Source organism: Lampetra fluviatilis, chromosome 16 (assembly GCF_964198595.1).
Source record: "Lampetra fluviatilis chromosome 16, kcLamFluv1.1, whole genome shotgun sequence".
Taxonomy (NCBI): Eukaryota; Metazoa; Chordata; class Hyperoartia; order Petromyzontiformes; family Petromyzontidae; genus Lampetra; species Lampetra fluviatilis.
Window position 1 is genome coordinate 13,303,459 of NC_136290.1, and position 19,209 is coordinate 13,322,667.

Genomic DNA, 19,209 nt, shown 5'->3' on the forward strand with positions numbered 1-19,209 from the left:
CCCCACCCCTCCCACCCAGCCCAACCCAGCCCCTCCCCACCCTCCCCACCCAGCCCATCCCCACCCTCCCCTCTCCACCCAGCCCCACCCCTCCCATTTTTGGATGCACGACGGACGGACGGACACAATAATCCCCTGTGGGCTGGTGGAACCAGGTGGTTCCTACCAGGACTATAATCCCTCCGAGGGCGATACTACAATCCATCACGCGATATAAGATCCACGATCATTGCATCGTACAATTCGCTCAACTATAGCGGTTGTATTTCTTAATGAAATGTGTTTTTTACGACCAAATATGTCTTAAGTAATCAGCACGATTGCGTTAAAGTATTTTGTAAAAAGCAATTGAACGAGCATGTCAATTGCATGACGTCATAACTGTTGTCATTAATTTAGTGACGTCACTAATTAGCGCGCGATGGACCGCACGCGCGAATTGTTGATCGTCGTGAACGGGAGCGATGGGGTCGACCCGCGGGGGCAAGGCTCACGCTGGGCGAACTGCAGTTGGAATTCACTTGTAGGACGCATTCATTCATAGCGCAAGTTGAGCAGAACACACGAGAAACACCAATGCAATAGAAGTGCTAAATACAGTGGCACGGTGCTTAGGAAACGCACGTGGCGATCATCCACTCACCCCGGGAAGAGTTTTGATGTTGTGCAGCGCATTCTGTGCTTCCAGAGCCGCCTTGCGCGTGTAGAACGTCACGAAGCAGCAGCCTGCACGCACACACAAACACAAAGATCCCCCGTATAGGCTTAACAGACTTTTGGGGGCAAGTGCTGGAAGCGAGCACCTTTGAAGGGCAGCATTGCACACGTAGAGGTGGGTGGCCAACACCACGCCCGGCCGCCTTTGTCTCCCTCGTGGCAATGTTTACACATCGCACCAGGTACTCATTTGAGGCCGAGTCGAGCTTGGGGAAGGCCAGGACCGGTTCGGTTAGTCGTCACTGGTGTTGGCCGTGAGTGGGAATCGCACTCGGGTCGCAGGGTTCGTAGCGCAGCGTAGCGCTAAACCGCTGCTCCACAGTCATACACACTCACGCACAATCACACAACCACACACACACAGCACACTCACGCACAATCACACAGCCACACACACAGTCACAGATCCACACACACACAGCCACACACACAGTCACAGATCCACACACACACAGCCACACACACAGTCACAGATCCACACACACACAGCACACACACACACAGTCACAGATCCACACACACAGTCACAGATCCACACACACACAGTCACAGATCCACACACACACAGCACACACACACAACACACACACACACAGTCACAGATCCACACACAGTCACAGATCCACACTCACACAGCACACACACAGTCACAGATCCACACACACACAGCACACACACACAGCACACACAGTCACAGATCCACACACACAGTCACAGATCCACACACACACAGCACACACACACACAGCACACACACACACAGTCACAGATCCACACACACACAGCACACACAGCACACACACACACACACAGCACACACACACACAGCACACACACACGCGGCCACACGCACGAACTCTCACGTCAATCACGGTCGGCCAGCCACTGTGGGTGATCATACGCGTCATTTAGCGCGCACGTTAGTGCACTCTGCGTGTTTATTCCTCTCTTGATGCAATTGCATCGTGCACGGGTGGGCGACGGATGTGAGTCGAGAGGGTGGGGAGGGGAGAAGAGAGAACGACGCAGGGAGGGGGGAGGGGGGCGATGGTGTATGCGTTGATACGTTTTGTGATGAATTGGTGGCGGAGTGGACCATGGAGCAGCCCTCCGAAGCCGGTAACCCGAGTTCGATTCCTGCCCACAGCTAACATCAGTGGCGAATTATATCGCCCCTAAAGGTTGACTCGACCTTAAATGGCTACTGTGCCGTGTGCCGAGTGCTCCCTGCGAAGTGCTCCGCGTGGCGAAGTCTGGCGAAGTAGCTGCCACCACCCACACGGCGATCGGAGGTCCTTGTCCAACGGTAGATTTACAAATCACACGAAGCAGTCCTGGACCTATTTCCTGGCACAATGCGCAAAAACATCGGCGACGGCGAGACAAAGGCGGCCGGGAGCGGTTCTGGCCACACCACGCCCATCTTCACCCCTCCTCGTGCACCCTGGCGACCTTAATAGGTGCTCGCGAACAGCAAATTGCCACACCGCAGGCTTCGCGGGGACGGCGGCGGCGGGGACGGGATCTTTGTCTTCGGGATTTATTGGCCGTGAATGGGAATTGGGGGGTGTTACGGCGGGGAGCAGAGAGAGAGCGAGCGAGGCGAATGTGTGCCAAAGTTGTGGTCTCCATCTCGTCGTGCCCACCAGATGCAGCGAGGTAATAACGGAGGAATATTCGGCACGCACATCAAACACAGCAATTTCCGAACACGGTTACATGGGACCGCTATGCGACACATTAGCACGACGCCTCTCAGTAGTTAATGCTTTTTATATATTGCTCTACGGGATATATATATAGTACAGTATGTATAGACTCGCAATAAAAATGTTGCGAGTTCCACTCCTGGTTGGGGGATGACTCAGTCCATCATCGTCCCTCTGGGGTCGGTATAAAATGGGTACCGCTTTGCGGAGACGTCAACGGTGGTTGTTCTATGGATAGACTCGCCCCCCCCCCCCCCCCGCCATAGCAATGTGGAATTACCACCACCCCACGTCTCTGTCCACCCGGCGGCATTAAACGGGTATAACCACAGTTAGTCGATCGACTGGTTAAGCGTGGTGGGGTAAAGTCTGGCTACTCCCACCTCTTCAAAGACACCGAGACAGCGTGGAAGAGTAGGCCAAATACCCTTGAGATGGGGCTGTCTCGAGCTCCAGCTCGTGGAGGCCCTTCCGCCAGCCGTGGCATAAACGAGCAAATTCAGTCACAAAATTGAGAGGTTTCAGTCAAATGGCCTCTCTTTGACATAATGCACAGCGAGATAAACATTGTTGTTGTTGTCCATTTAGTAAGAGTACTACAATAGCCAGCCCTTCGTCAATGGTCTGCTAGACGAAGGCCTTCCCCGTGCGGTGTGTGGCTCACCGGGACTGACTGACCATACCTCCCCACGCTGGCCGGTATCGCACTCATGTGTTCCGTGTGCGTAGCGCAGGCGTCGGCGACCGATAATAATAATGAGAAGAGACATTTTTTTGTTCGAATTCGGCGATGAACTCCAATATCCCACGAGCCGCGATGCTCGTGGCGAACACGAGACGGTGGGGGGAGGGGGGGGGTCCTTAATAAAGAACATCACGAAGCGGTCCTTGAAGAGCCGCATGCGGCTCCCAGCTGCAAGTCGCCGACTCTTGATCTAGGGGAATGCGCTAACCGCTGCCCCACCGCCACCCACACGGTAACGGCGGATTAATTAACAATCACCGATTCAAAACGTGTATATTGTGTCAGTGACAGGAAATGCGACCGTGGTCTCTTAGCCCGTCTGGGCTTTCTTCTTCTCCAGCCAGCCCCGAGCGTGAAGATCTCCCTACCCCACCATCTCAGTGCCAGTGAAATACCGCACCTGCTATTTTTAACGACCCAATTATTTTCCACGTGGTAATGGCGACGGACCCGTGGCACGTGTGTGTGTGTAAGAAGGCAGCGAGCCGCGTAACTAGCGTCAACGTTGGCTTTACAGTTATTAAGTCCGGAAAATAGATAGATTAGAATAACTTAAAGTAATACGTGGAGGGGAGATGGAAAGACGACCATTAAGTACCGGCCTTAATGAAGCCGTCTTTAAGGTGGCGAATGCGTACGGCCGCGGGGAGAGAGATCATTCGCGGGACAGCGCGGAATTGAGCGGGGTAGGTGGTGGTGGGGGGGGTCTTCCTTAAGATATTTTAGAAGAATTGGATAAAGACATCTTAACTGTGTTTTTTTTTCTTTCAAAAGAGCCTTTGCGGTCACGGTGCCAAAATAAAAAATGAACCCCAGCAGAACGCCCGAGGAAGGAGTGGAAACTCGAGAGTGAGGAAACTTGTAGAGGGAATAGAGAAAAGTTGGGCCCAACGTTGGGAAGCGTTGAGAGCTGGGAATGTTTAACTCCGCTGTCAAGGCTGCTTTGCGAATGGTACAAAGCCTCCCTTTGACAATGGTACAAAGCCTGCTTATGAGAATCTGTAATGAGAGAGGAACTCGTGTGGCTGAGCCGTAGTCGTCTTCATTTAACCACCGCTATACATCCCCAGGCCACTTCGTTGGGCTATCATTTGTGGCAGCCGGGTCGCTTCTGAAAAAGAGCGACGTGAGTAATTCTAGATTTGAAGCTTTCGTGACTGCAAGGATTCATTCTCTTAGGTTTGTTTGTTTTTCGGTAAAGTCACGTAGGTACAAAAAAAAGTGGGCCTCGCCTGGTAAAATAAAATAAAAACAGTTGTAGCCTCTTCGTATTCCACTTGTTTACACGGGAAAGCCTCGCCGAGTCCGATGACTTTTTCAGGAGGGGTCCCGCCAGATTTTCGCAAGAGGGGGCGATGATGACTGTGTACTGTATTGTGTACCGTACTGTTTAATCTCTATTGGGCGATCTGCGATGTAAATTTGGCAAATGCGGACCGTGACGCAAGAACAAAACGGCCGACTCTTGCGAACGACGTGACGGAATCTTTAACGCCGCCTGCTCTGAGACTCGCTAATGAGCGAGGGAGCAGATGGCACGTCGTACGTCTAGGGCTCGTCGCACACCGCAGTATTAATCAGGGCGGCCGCTAGAAGTCGAACCGCGAGCCCCTGCAACGAGTTGAGCGACGGCGCTAGCCCGCGTGGCCGCGTTCCCGAGCGGCGGATTCTGCAGCGCTTGAAGTGCAGCGCGTCTGGCCGGGAGGGTTCCCCACGTCCCGGGTCTTCTCCGCGTTCTCCGGCCCCCATCCCCACACAGAGCCAGACACTCACGAATAGGATCGGCCAGACATCCAAATGCAGGGACCTCCTAAAAAAATATTGGTCCTGGAGGCTCTCCTATAATAATAATAATTGTCATTGTTTTTTTATTGTTTGGATAAGAGAACACATGGACGTCGTTATCGACACCGTATGGACTGTTGAGAAAAGTACAAGCGGGCTTGAAGGGATGGAGTCGAGTGGTCGAGACTAGCGGTGGAGTGGCAGCCAAAGGAGGAAAACGCGAAGATGGAGCGATGGGGTCAGCGCTTGTGCAGGGGACTGTCGTCAACATTCCTCGCCTACTTCAGCAGTTTTTTTCTTGCTGTGGTTGTCCCAACTGATGACGATTGCTTGTGTTGCGATCGAAACGTCGTGATCTATTATTTTTCTACCTACGTGACTTTACCGAAAGAACCAAAGAGTATGGATTCCTGCAGTCACGAAAGCTTCAAATCAAGATTCCATCACAGGTCCGCGAGAGGTGGCGATGGATTGGGGAGACCTGCATACAGCAGTGGTTTGATAATGGCTGATGATGATGAAGATGATTATATGTTTTTTGAGAAAAATATATGTTTGAGTTCGCCAAGCAAAAGTAACAATTTGAAAAGAAAAACACGTTACAATGTTCAGCCTGCTGCTGGTAATGCCAATTGCTGCTGCTGATCATCCACATGATGCTTCTGCTACCGCTGATGATGATGGAATTGTGATCCTTATGCTGCTGCTGATGAGTATTATGATATTTATGTTATTGCTATTAATAATGTTATTGATAAAGATGATGATGATGGTGATAATAGTGATGACAACGACCGTGCTGCTGCTGCTGCTGATGGTTTCTGCTGCAGTCGCCGTAGCCGCTGATGACGATCATGCTGCTGCTGCTATACAATGACACGTGAAAACGCCACGACGCATTTTACTCGCTATTAGGAATCTGGAGCTATTAGAATCCACTGGAGCTACACATTTTTCTAGATTGAAAACTCATTTCTTGAGCACTACTCTTTGCGTTGATTCTGCTGTCCTTCTCCCGCACGTCCGATGAGCGCGTTTGCCTATGTAAGGTGCGAAAGAAGTTCAGCGCGTGCATTGAGAGCGACAAGGTGACACGCTCCGTCACCGGCCTCAAATTCACACGCCAGCGGCGTGAGTCCAACCCCCGAGCTCGGAGCAAACTCTCCGGGTGGCAAAATCGCGCCGACGCTCCCAGCCAGACGGTAACTGAGGCTCGGTGATCACGCGGTCTTATTGGCAATCTCCTGATACGGGACATGCGGTGCAGTTCGCGTGGTCACGTCTGCATGGGAAAGAGCGCAATTGATAAAGCGCGGTGGGTAAAACCAAGATGCGATTCTCTGCTCCTCTCCACTAGCACCCCCCCCCCTTCCTCCCTCCTCCCTCCCTCCACCCCTTCTCTGCCCCCCCCCCCCCATCGCGCCAATCTCTACGAGCCGTGTAGCCAGATAACTTCAATTTAGGCCACGCAAATTGGAGTGCTGACAAGGATTGTGAATAAATAAATAATAAACATGTCACAGGCCTTTACTCCGTCGGGCAGATGCTGGGACACTTCATTAGGCACTGCCAGGAGAAGACAAAAACAATTACTTAGATTTCAGTCTCATGCATTTATTTCCCATTTTGTATTAATGCTTTCCACGGTGCACGGCGCATCTTCTCGTCACGTGTTTCTACTCTTTTTGGGGCCTTCGCAGGAGCGTGCACTGCGAAAGTTCGCGTGTGGCAAGTGCGTAGTGGCCAGTCGTGCTGTTATTTTGAGTTTGCTTTTTTTTATTGGTTACACATCGCTGCCGTTATTTTGATCGTTACGAGAAATGCCCTCATTCGCCAGTGCGGTTAGAATGGCTGCTGATGCTGCTGCTGCTGATGCTGCTGCAGCTGATGCTGCTGCTGCTGATGCTGCTGCTGCTGATGCTGCTGCTGATGCTGCTGCTGCTGCTGATGCTGCTGATGCTGCTGCTGCTGATGCTGCTGCTGATGCTGCTGCTGCTGCTGATGCTGCTGCTGATGCTGCTGCTGCTGATGCTGCTGCTGCTGATGCTGCTGCTGATGCTGCTGCTGATGCTGCTGCTGATGCTGACGATTCACCAGCTGCTCCTTATGCTGCTCATGATGATGCTGATGCAGTCACGATGCATTCTGCTACAGCCACCCATTATTATTACGACGATGCTGCCGATGGTTCGATTCGATGCAACTGCTGCCACTTACGATGTGGCTGTCAATTAAACGGACGACGATTTCGTTGCACGTGTGCTGTCACTGCTGTTGCTGATGATGGTGGTGTGCGTCTGACAGGGTGGCTTATTATCTACAAACACCGTATCGGTGGAGGGTGGTGGGTAAGACTGGTCATTGGATGCACTCCGATTTAATGTGCATCGCGTGTGCGCGCTGTCTTGACGGCGATGATTTTTTTCTGCTGCTGCTGTGGCTACTGCTGACTACTGCAGCAGCTGCTGTGCCTGATGATGATTTAATTAACTTCTGCTGCAGAGAATACGACACGACTGATTCCTCAGCTGCACATGATGCCGCTACTATTGCTTCTGCTGATGATTATGCTCATGACGATTTCACTCATATTGCTGCACATGATGTTGATGGGATTTTTTTTCCTGAACATTTCTAAAAAAGACAACTAAAAAAATATTGATATCTGGGAATATCAGTGACGCTGGCAATGGTACTGGCTAGGAGACCAGTGTCCCAATAATGATGATAATTTTGCCAATTCAGCTGCCGCTACAACCAGCACCGCCAAGACGTCCCTGAAGGCCCGTTCACAGCACCTCATCCACCGGTGGAAATTCGTCATTCCTATGGCAGGGGACAGGTCTATCCAGAGGACAAATGGTAGTTACCTCTCTCACAAAGTGTAATCCATTTTATCGAACCCGCAGAGAAAATTAGTTTAGTCAATCCCGCAAACCGGATTTAAACTGTAATTTTTTACAAACTATATAATTTTTTTTATTTTATCAGGTGAAGCCCACTGAGCTATATAGCGCGTTGTCAGAAGCGACCTGGCCACAAATAGTAGCTCAGTGAAGTGGCTTATCACGTGAACAATTATAGCAGCCAAATACTCTGAACGGATGTTTCTGTGTGGAGGGAAAACCCGGAGAAGCCGGAGAAAAAAATCCACGCGACCACGGAGAGACACGCAAACTCCAAATATACTGTCGTCAGGGTCGGGATCGAACCCACACCATCCTGTATACCAGGCGATGGAGTTAACACATCGCCACCACGGACTTGAACTCCGCGGACCATCCCGATGGCGAGGCGCTCGCTGAGCCACTTGACCTGGGTGTTCAGCGAACAACAAAAAAATCCCACACGGTCCGTTCTGGTGCCCTCTCTTGTGCGAGGCCCACCCTGCATGCCCGCTCCTACCCCCCCCACCCCCCATTGCTAAACGACAATCAAAATAATAAGACGACAAAACTTTAGTGTTTTCTAGATGTATGTGTACGTACAAATATCACTGGCGGTGGCGATGGCGGCGGCGGCGATGGCGAACGCTGCTGGCCGGATTAGCGGCTCGCTCGCTCGCCTCGTCTCGCTGTGTCAAGAGCGCTTTGAGCAGCCCTGACATTTACCTTGTGCGATCTCACGGGAGGAATCGCCTGCTACTCGGCAGCGCCTCGCCGGTAATGAGTTTACCAGCTCTCTATTCTTCCCCAGCGCGGATGTCTTATGCGATTTACCAATTAAATAAAACATAACGGGCGAATTGGGAGTGGGTTTTTTTTTCTTCGTTTAAAAATATAAAAATAAAAACCGCGTGGATGTCCATTAATGGGACGCGGTGGCGGCGCGGATTGAACACGTGGTGTACACGGGTGGAGGGGGGAGGGGCTCCTTCACGGTGGTGAGTAAATGTTTATTGTTGTTGTTGTTTGTGGTGTGCACGCTCAGTGTCAAGCAACAATCAAGCGGCGCTATCAGACGGCGGCTGCTCGCGTTGCTGCACGCGTTGTGCCAGCAGCGGCGTGGTGTGTGGATGGCTTTGGCACTGGCACAGGGAATGAGATGCCCCCCCCTCTGCCCCCCCCCCCCCCCCACTGGCCCCCCCGGCCCCCTCGTCCACTCACACCCCCTCCCAAACGCTTCGTAGCCCTGCGCCCCGGGCCGGGACCCTCCGACCTTTGACCCCCGGTGCTGTTACACCGCCGGCACTCTCGCTAGCTACGGCGCTGTGTTTGCGCAGCGCAGCAGTGCGAGTGTGCGACCTCCTTGACGTGCACGTAGCCTGGCACGAGCGCCATGGTGACGTCGCCGCCACTTAGTGGCGAATGGCGGTTGTTGTTGTTGTGTTTATAGGTCGGCACAAAGAGCGGTGGCGCGGCGGTTAGCTGCGCTGCACTACAAACCCGTCGACCAGAGTTCTATTCCCGCTCACGGTCAACGCTAGCGACGATTATCTGAACCGGTCCTGGGCCTCTTCTAGATCGACACAGCCTTAAATGAGTACCTGGTGTTGCTGTCTAAATATCAGCACCGGGGAGACAAAGGCGTTCGGGCGTGCCGGTCCTTCACAGGTGCTCGCCGTATCCAGCACTTCACCCATCAGTCTGCTAAGGCTATACGGCGGGGAGAAGACCTTTGTCTTTGTCAGGCGAGTGGTGTCGCTGCGTGTGCATCCAGCACGTGACATTATTGTAGCCCGAACGCTGCGGTGCGCAATTCCCTTCCCATCTCAGCCGCTTTGTCCACAACCGCCACAAATATCCCACGGCGCATTTTGGCATTCACGTTGCGAAATGACGATGTCGGTGATGATGATGTTGTTGTTGGTGGTGGTGTAAAAATCGGGCGAGCGCAATTTCCACCGTAATTCATCTCGTTCCTTGCCACGTGCCCGACGTAAAAAAAAAAATCCACGACGCACAGCGGGAAGCTCACTGACCCGCACCACCACTGCAATCCACTCCCATCGTTCACAATGTTATCTTAAGTGCCCCTTTCGCTTCAAATGAAACGGGCACGAACACAAATAAGCTAGGCCTGCGTGTGAACCCCCGGGCTCTGGCTATTCATGCCTGTTCATTATGATTTTTTTTATTTTTTTTTATCATAGTACACCTCGATTTGCGTCGGGGATGCGTTCTTGAAAGATGCGACGACGACGAATATCGAAACGACGCTAATCAGAGCGACCGACAGTGGTAGGTGGAGGTGGTGGTGGTGGTGGTGGAGGTGGTGGTGGTGGTGGTGGAGGTGGTGGTGGAGGTGGTGGTGGAGGTGGTGGTGGTGGTGGAGGTGGTGGTGGTGGTGGAGGTGGTGGAGGTGGTGGTGGTGGTGGTGGTGGAGGTGGTGGTGGTGGTGGAGGTGGTGGTGGTGGTTGTGGTGGTGGAGGTGGTGGTGGAGGTGGTGGTGGGGGTGGTGGTGGTGGTGGTGGGGGTGGTGGTGGTGGGGGTGGTGGTGGTAGTGGTGGGGGTGGTGGAGGTGGTGGTGGAGGTGGTGGTGTAGGTGGTGTGGAGGTGGAGGTGGTGGAGGTGGTGGTGGTGGAGGTGGAGGTGGTGGAGGTGGAGGTGGTGGTGGTGGAGGTGGTGGTGGTGGTGGAGGTGGTGGTGGTAGTAAGTGGTGGTGGTGGTGGTGGTGGAGGTGGTGGAGGTGGTGGTGGTGGTGGTGGTGGTGGAGGTGGTGGTGGTGGTGGAGGACTGAGAGACGACGGATAATGAGAAGGGAGCGGGGGATGCGATCAGCGATTTGAGTTGTGGGCTTGAGGCGACGCAAACCGGGTGGCGGTTTCCATCACGTGACGACGTATTTGCGAAACGACGTCAAAGCGAGAGACGCAATTCGGCATATTATTGTAATAATAAAAATGTTGGTTTAACACGTAGGCTTTCGCGACCAATATTATGCATAATACAGTATCATCCAACATCATCCGACACAGCCAATTAGTATTACCTGACAAACCTTACTAATTGGCTGTGGTGGGTAGTGGCGGGTTTCACGACACATTTATATTTATGCGATCTAACCCATAAAACCTGCATTATGGAAATCATAATTAGTTTAGCTGGCCTGCTCGCTCAGCGGTAGAGCGAGCGGCTCACGATTGGAGAGTCGCGAATTCATAGCCTGGTACGGGGGTTGACTCAGCCCGTTATTCATCTGGGTTCAATAAAATTAGTACCACTTTGTGGTTTCATCATCATCATCACGGGCCATGGGCAAATGGCCTGTAGTAGGTGTCCACTGCACATTTCGTAATTGGTTTCAACTTTCCTCTCCCTTGTGCCAATACCATCAAGTCGTGGCCACATCTTTCTGGCACCAATCTCTTGTGTTGTCGTCGGTAAGCCATTCTCAGTTAGGTATTTCTCTCTCTCTCCGGTTCCTTACATTTTTCCGAAAAAAAAAACCACGTTTCATTTTTCTGTTGTTGTCCATCTTTCTACATGTGTGTCCAAAACCGTGCCAGTGTCCTTCTCATCACTGCCTGCATCATCATCATCGGGGCGTCTTCTTCTGTGTGCAACCTGTTTCCTGCTTCTACTTTGGGCACTCGTTGGGTCCAGTTGAAATGGAGTATCCCTCCTGTGGCAGGACGTGTCGTCAAAACGTTGCGATATGTCACATCGGGACGTTCCCCGCGGTGCAACTGGAATTCTAAGACGGCATAAACCCCGAGCACCCTGCACATCGCTAATGTCAACCCTTGCACGGTCTGCGTTGCAAAACGAAAGTCGTCGGTCAATGAGCTCTCAGCCTAGTAAGTGAAGGGGGCCAATTGCGGGAGATAATAACACTCAAGGAGCTCTTACGTGGAAAAATAAAGGACAAATGATAAGGGGTTAATTGCTACCAATGTGCCTCCACGTAGTTAAATTACTTAAATGACAGGAGAGCAAATAGGTCTCTCAACGTGCGTGTAAAGTACGTATTTTTCTTCACGAAATATAATCAATTTTAATGGGCTCTTCAATTGCTTAAATATAGGATGTCGATGTTAGCTGATAATTAATCTCAATGTGCGTTCACATGCTTGAATAAAGAACATGCATCATGCGAGGTGAGGATTCTCAATACGGGGTTTAATCTACTAAGTAAAGAACCCTCGATCCAAAAAAAAGAGATGATCAGATTTCAAATCCATCCAGGCCACATGACCATAGCCTGAATGATGTCGAAAGCCAAGCAGTACGGAGCCTGTTTAGATTGTTGCTAGGATGCTGGCAATACCATGGATTTCAGTCTTGGGTTGTAAGGTGGGGGGGGGGGGGGGCATCTTGCAGGCGAAAAATAGATTATTGAATCCATCTGTGCACAGCTCTGTGCGTTATCCCTTTGTGCGCGTGCATGGGGCTTCTCCAGGTACAGGACTTTATTTTCCTCCCGCACGAAGCTAAATATAACTTGGACCAAAAAATACCCCAAAGTAGCAGGACCCTCCCGTAAAGGAGTCTTAAGGCTGGGTGAGTCGTTACGGACAAAGGGCTTTGTTGTTATTACGACCGGATATAGGTCGAAAAAGAGCTTCATTGCTCATCGGATTAATCCAGTCCAGTAGCGTAACGAGCGTGGGGGCAGGGGGTGCTTGCCCCTAACCCCCCTCTCGTGGCCAAAACTACGAGATGGGACCCCCTTGACAACCACCACGAGATTTGTTTTTTAAAGCGTAACAAAAAACAAAAACGCATTTAAATTTATTTTGATGAAAATGCTTTCAATTACGTTGCACGCTTTACTTTAACTTCATTGAAGCTCTCACGCTTAGCGGCCGTGCGAGACTAATTCAATATTGGGGCACCAACTGACCAATTGGCGCACCCCCTGAGGGGCCGTCCATAAATGACGTCACGCACCTAGGGGGGGCGGGGTGGTCAGACATTTGTGACGATGTGTGACGAGGGAGGGGGCTGTTTGAGAAATGTGACATCACATCAAAATGCGTAACTTTAAATAAATATAGACAACACGTTCTACTTAATTAAATTTACTTTAAAAAAATGTTTTCTCCGACAACATCAGAGTGCAGCGTCACATTAAATACGCACTACAATGACAATAGTTTAAAGCGATTTGAAGCATGTTTTATTTTTGGAGGGGGGGGGCTGAGCTTTGTAACGTCATATTTGAGGGGGGGGGGGTCTGACTTTTTGTGACGCCGTGTGACGAGGGGGGGGGGGGGTAAAAAATCGTCCAAAATCGCGTGACGTCATTTATGGACGGCCCCTGAGCTGACAATGTCGTTACCACGCCACTGCTCCAGTCGAAATAAAGATTCTGATTGCGATGATCACCGTACACAGAAAACGAGCAAACTGGAACTCACCCCACCGTGCCCGGCACTGCCATTGGGTGTCACGTCATGTGAGGGGTGACCCCGTTCGGGCTGCTGCTGAGCCCTCATGGAACGGAAGTGGAATGAAGAAGTTAGAGCCACAAGGGGTCAATCAGAGACGCGAGAAAGGTCCGGGAATGCGAGACGGAGATAGTTTCGGGCACGTGCTGAGAAGAGACGGAGAAGATGTCGTGAGAATGGCTGGGTGGAGATGCCCCCGGTGCATGACGGATAGAGGTGGAGTGAGCTCGATGGGGGGGCGGGGATGGGAGAAGACTCTTTGGTTTTTTCGGTAAAGTCACGTAGGTAAAAAATAAAAATAAATTAAATCCGTCTTCAGGTTGCACCGTCACAGCAAGACGGAATCTTGTGTTGCCTCCGAAACGTCGTGATTTAATTTATTTTAATTTTATTTTTGACCGAAAAAACCAAAGAGTATGGACCCTTGCAGTCACAAAAACTTTATATCTACAATTAGTTGATGGGAGTGTTTGGTGCGGTGCGATACGAGGACGTTGTTTTAGTTTTTTCTTCCTTCCCCTGCACCTCCGATGAGCGCGGTTGGCTATGTACGGTGCGAAAGAAGTTCTACGTACGTACGCGACGAGAGAAGAGGTACAGCGTAGAAGTTCATGGGAGAAAGGAAATCTGAACAGCTGACCCCTAAGCAATGGTGAGGGACGTCTGTGTTCGAAGACGATGTGACGCTATGGGTCTCGATGTAAGTCTACGGACCTCTGCGTAAGGACAGCGGACCCGACTACAGACGAGGTACGGAGCAGAAGCTCACGGTGCGAGAATACCCGAGCAGCCGAGCGCCCCTCGTGACGACGTGGAACCCGTGCTGGGTTCGTTCGTGCCGCGTGACGTCTCGTGCGGCACCACGATTGTCTCCGTCACGGCTCGACCCCGTGGGAGAAAGAGAGCCGCGTGTCGGTCCCCCCGAAAGAAGCTCTCGCAGCACGCGGAGCAAACAAACATCGCTCATCGCTGCGGACTCGACGCGTCCACGAGCTGAGTGCGCACGCGGGAGCCGTGCAGAGCAACCGCGGACCCCCCCCCCCCCGCACGGCGGCAATGGGACCTCTGTGCGAAAAGGAGGAGAGACGGCTGAAGCCGCTACCACTGCCGCTGCTGCTGCTGCTGCTGGCGGTGATGAATCATGGGACGTGGCAGCAGAGGCATCTCCACGCCAACGCCGAGAGAGAGAGAAAGCGACCGCAATTGTAAAGACGGCCCCAGCGCCGCTTGAGCTTCTCTCTCCGAACAAGCAATTACACCCAAGAGGAAATCAGCACTTTGATACAATTCCCTTTCGCCTCCCTCCCTGCCTCCCGCACCGAGCTGCCTGCCATCCACTCTACGTTGCACCGCTGCCGCCACTGCCTGTCGAGTTGAGAATGATTCCGATAATTTACGTAGATGAACGCACACGCGCGCGCACAGAAAAGACAAAGGCCCTCCGTATAGACTGCACGGGATGTTGGGGGCAAGTGCTGTTAGCGAGCGGCACCAATGGTGGTCGACACGCGCGCGAAGGGATGGGTGGCCAGCACCACACTCGGCCGCCTTTGTCTCGCCAGTGCCGATGTTTACACACCGCACCAGGTACTCATTTTAAGATGAGTCGACGAACTAGGGTAGGCCCTGAACCGATTCAGATAATCGTCACCGGTATCGGTGACCATGAGCGGGAATCGAACTCGGGATTCCTGGTTCGTAGCGCAGCGTTGTCCTAACCGGTGCGCTACCGCTCGCCATTTACGGCTATCACACAACATACAAAGACCCCCCGTATAGCCTTAACAGACTGTTGGGGCAAGTGCTGTTAGCGAGAAACTATGAAGGCCGGCACGGCACACGAGGGGTTGGGTGGCCAGCACCACGCTCGGCCGCCATTGTCTCCCTAGTGGATGATGTTTACACACCGCACCAGGTACTCATTTGAGGCTGAGTCGACATAGGGGAGGCCCATGACCGGTTCAAATAATCGTCACCGGTGTTTGCCGTGAGCGCGAATCGAACTCGGGTCGTCGGGTTCGTAGCGCAGCTCGCTAACCGATGCGCCACCGCTCCCCGTGCGCACACACACTCATGTCATCTTGCCGGACAGGTTGCATTAGACCCGGCGGAGGGGTGTGGGAGGGGGGGATCCATCAGTTCATTCGCGAGCAGAAAGCCTCGATCCTCGCGCGTCGCTCCAGCCACCGACAAACCCAACCAAGGCGGCGGCGGCGCGCAGACCGCCGCCGCCGCTGGCCATCGCGACATTTCATCTCGCGATCAATCACCGGGGGGCCATTCATTTCATGGGCCGAGAGGCCCGCCGAGGATCACTGTGGCCCCCTCGTGAGATGGCGCCGTGGCAATGCGCTGCTGCTGCTGCTGGTGGTGCTGGTGGTGGTGGTAGTGGTGGTGGTGGCTGGTGGTGGCTGGTGGTGCTGGTGGTGGTGGCTGCTGGTGGTGGCTGCTGGTGGTGGTGGCTGGTGGTGGTGGCTGGTGGTGGCTGGTGGTGGTGGTGGCTGGTGGTGGCTGCTGGTGGTGGTGGCTGCTGGTGGTGGTGGTGGTGATGGCTGGTGGTGGTGCTGGTGGTGGTGGTGGCTGCTGGTGGTGGTGGTGGCTGGTGGTGGCTGGTGGTGGCTGGTGGTGGTGGCTGGTGGTGGTGGTGGCTGGTGGTGGTGGTGGCTGCTGCTGGTGGTGGTGGTGGCTGGTGGTGGTGGTGGTGGCTGGTGGTGGCTGGTGGTGGTGGCTGGTGGTGGCTGGTGGTGGTGGTGGCTGGTGGTGGTGGCTGCTGCTGGTGGTGGTGGTGGCTGGTGGTGGTGGTGGCTGGTGATGGTGGTGGTGGCTGGTGATGGTGGTGGTGGCTGGTGGTGGTGGCTGGTGGTGGTGGTAGTAGTGGTGGTGGTGGTGGCTGCTGTTGGTGGTGGTGGCTGCTGGTGGTGGTGGCTGGTGGTGATGGTGGCTATGGGCTGGGCGTCACACGAAAGCGCGCGTGGGAAGAGACGTGGAGCCCCGTGGAGTTCAAGGTGGGGCGGGCGGGCGGGCGGGGGGATTCCACGGGGAATCCACACGGACACGGAGGCACCAAATGCCAAGCTCGAGTTCAGATTCTTACAAACGATTAAAAGGTCGAGGAAAAATAGCGCTAATGAATCGCTCTCATCTCCGTCTTTGCCTGTATCTCTCTCTTCTATCATCTCATTACATGTTTGTCCTGTATGTCCAGTATGTATGTTGGACTTCTTTCGCACCGTACGTATACAACCGTGCTAATCGGAGGTGCGGGGGAAGGACAACAAACTAAACACAAAAATTAGTTCTAAATAAATGAGTTTTAATTTTAGAGTCGACATACCTCTCATCTCACCACAGACATTTTCTCATCTGCGTCTCTCTTCTACCGCTGCATCTCTCAACAAGCGTGCCTACGACAATATCTCTTCCGTCATCTCACGGCGAGTGTATACATCGAAAGTGGAGGAGGGGCTCAACATCGCATGTCGTGATTCGCCTCCCCATGGGCCCGCGGCAATCACCGCCTATGCAATAAAGGCGGCGGTCGCGACTGCAGCGGGATATCCGCGAAAGCAATTTTAATATTTGAGATTTGCGCCACCACGCAAGGCAAACGCGATGACGAACCCCAGCTGCGACTTCCCCCGCCCCCCCCCCACTCTCGGATCTTCGGCAGAAGACAAAGGCAGCTGCAGTGGGGATCGAGACGTTGAATTTCACACGGACTGGGCCAAAAAAAAGCGCTGAAGACAACGCGACCACATGGGTCGACCCCGACTCAACCCCCACCAGTTGCGCGCGAGGGCCCGACGAGCCAAACGCCGAGGCAGGCCGAGATGTGGCGGCCAGCAAACCCGCCGTGCGCGTGGTCACTGAATGCGCGATTCCCAAATCGTTTACAGCGCTCACGTCTCTGCTGCCCGATGCTGCGTCCTTCGTGGAGAGATTTGTGACCGTACTTGACCCCCCTCCCTCCCCGCTTAAGGTGGTCCAGTGAAGGTTTGGGGAATGGGGCGAGCCCAGGGCCGGTTTGGATGCCGCTCGCCGCCGATGCGAAACGTCGCTGGTGATGTAACTCGGCCGTGGCCGGTGTTCGGAGTGCAATGCGCTCGCCACGGTGACAGCGCTCCACCTGCCAGCCCCTTTGTCACTCCACTGCTGGATTAAATGCCTCCGCCACACCCTGCCGATCGCGAGAGGCCGTTTGACCGTACTTCATTGCCGGTTGGAAATTAATTTAATCTCTTTTCGAATCAATTTGTATTTTATCAGGTAAGGCCCCAACTGAGCCGTCTGGCTTGTTATCTTCACAACCGACGTGGCCACAAATAATGAAGCGGCTTATCTTGTGGCAATTGATAGCAGCCAAATACTATAAACGCATGTTTGCTGGATGTGGAGGGAAAATCCGGAGGACCCGGAGAAAAATCCACACGACCACGGGGAGAGAGAGAGACACGCAAACTACAATTATACATGCGTCCGGGTCTTGGTCGAACCGACGACCTCCTGTATACCAGGTGAGGTAGTTGACAGTTCAGATATCACTCGCCACTGATGTTAGTCGCGGCCAGGAATCGAACTCGTGTCGCCGGTTTCAAAGCGCGGTTGCGCTAACCCGCCCGCGCTATCCCGCCCCCCACGTCCCAGTGTATTCCGTGTATCCTGTGCGCATTGTCGATGTTGCAACGCAGTCGCCAATCCCACGCGCTCTGCGGCAGATGGACACCCACACAGGCAGGTGTGCCCGCAGTAGCACACGGGTGTCTGCGCCTCTGGTAATCAGTCAGAGAGATGCTCACTGTTCAACGGGGAGGGGAAGAGGGAAGCAACGTCCCGCGCGTTCACAATTCACGCTTAAATCCCCAGCTCTGAGAATTCTCCCAGACAGCGACATGTTCACACGTCGAATAATCACTCCGCTAACCCTTATTAAATTATAACTGAACCGTGCATTACTTGAGCTTGCTCGCGTTGAGCGATGACTGTGTGAAGCCGTGATGTCGTTACATTTACTCTGGTTATTATTTATGCGGTTTTTTTTTGGGTCCATGCTACCGCTTGTTATTGTGAGCGTACACCGTCAAAATGCTTACGTCGACCCAACGTCGACCCAACGTCGACCCAACGTCGGTCCATCGTTGCCACAACGTCGACCCAACGTCGACTCAACGTCGGTCCATCGTTGCCACAACGACGACCCAATGTCGACTCAACGTCGGTCCAACGTCGCCCCAACGTCGGCCCAACGTCTGCACGTTCGCCCGATAATTCACCAAATCCCGCCCGCACGACCACTCACCGCGGCTCTGCGGAGGCTTCTGCGTGCGGTCCCGCACGATGTTGATCTCGTAGACCGGGCCGAACTGCTCGAACAAATCCCTGAGCTCCTTCTCGCTCCACGAGCGCGGGATCTGCCCCACGAACATCTTGATGGCGTCCAGGTCGGGCTGCCCCGCCGGACCGCCGTGTTCCAGCGAGCCGTTCATGCTGCCCCCGCCGTCCTGGCCCATGCTGCTCTCGGCAGCGGCGGAGGAGGAGAGAGGAGAGGGCAAAGGGAGAGGAGCAGGTGAGTTCAGAAGAGAGGGGGGTGACGAGTCAGTGTTTGCACGTCGGTGTGTGTGTAGGGAGTGTAGGGAGCGGTGGCGCCACGGTTAGGGCGCTGCGCTACGAACCCGGCGACCCGAGTTAGATTCCCACTCGCAGCCAACACCGGTGACAATTACCTAACCGGTCCTGGGCTTCCCCAGGTAGACTCGAACTCAAATGAGTACCTGGTGTAGTGTGTATACAAGATCAGCGTTGGGAAGGCGACGATATTGGGGCGTGTCGCTGGCCACCCACCCCCTCGTCAGCCGTGCCGGCCTTCCTGAGTTGCTCGCAAACAGCACTTGCCCCACAAGTCTATTAAAGGCTATAACGGGGGA

The 19,209-nt window shown here is 53.5% G+C and overlaps 1 protein-coding gene across 7 annotated transcripts in view; it reads right to left on the reverse strand.

Moving 5' to 3' along the window:
* Window positions 1-19,209, reverse strand: part of LOC144936573 (CUGBP Elav-like family member 1) — a 253,380-nt gene that overhangs the window by 40,896 nt on the left and 193,275 nt on the right. For all 7 annotated transcript variants that reach the window (XM_078863790.1, XM_078863791.1, XM_078863792.1 and 4 more), the window contains 2 exons: window positions 18,585-18,796; window positions 644-726 (listed from right to left, as the gene is read on the reverse strand). In XM_078863790.1, coding sequence (XP_078719916.1) covers window positions 644-726; window positions 18,585-18,796 — 295 coding nt within the window. The remainder of the gene's footprint in view (window positions 1-643; window positions 727-18,584; window positions 18,797-19,209) is intronic.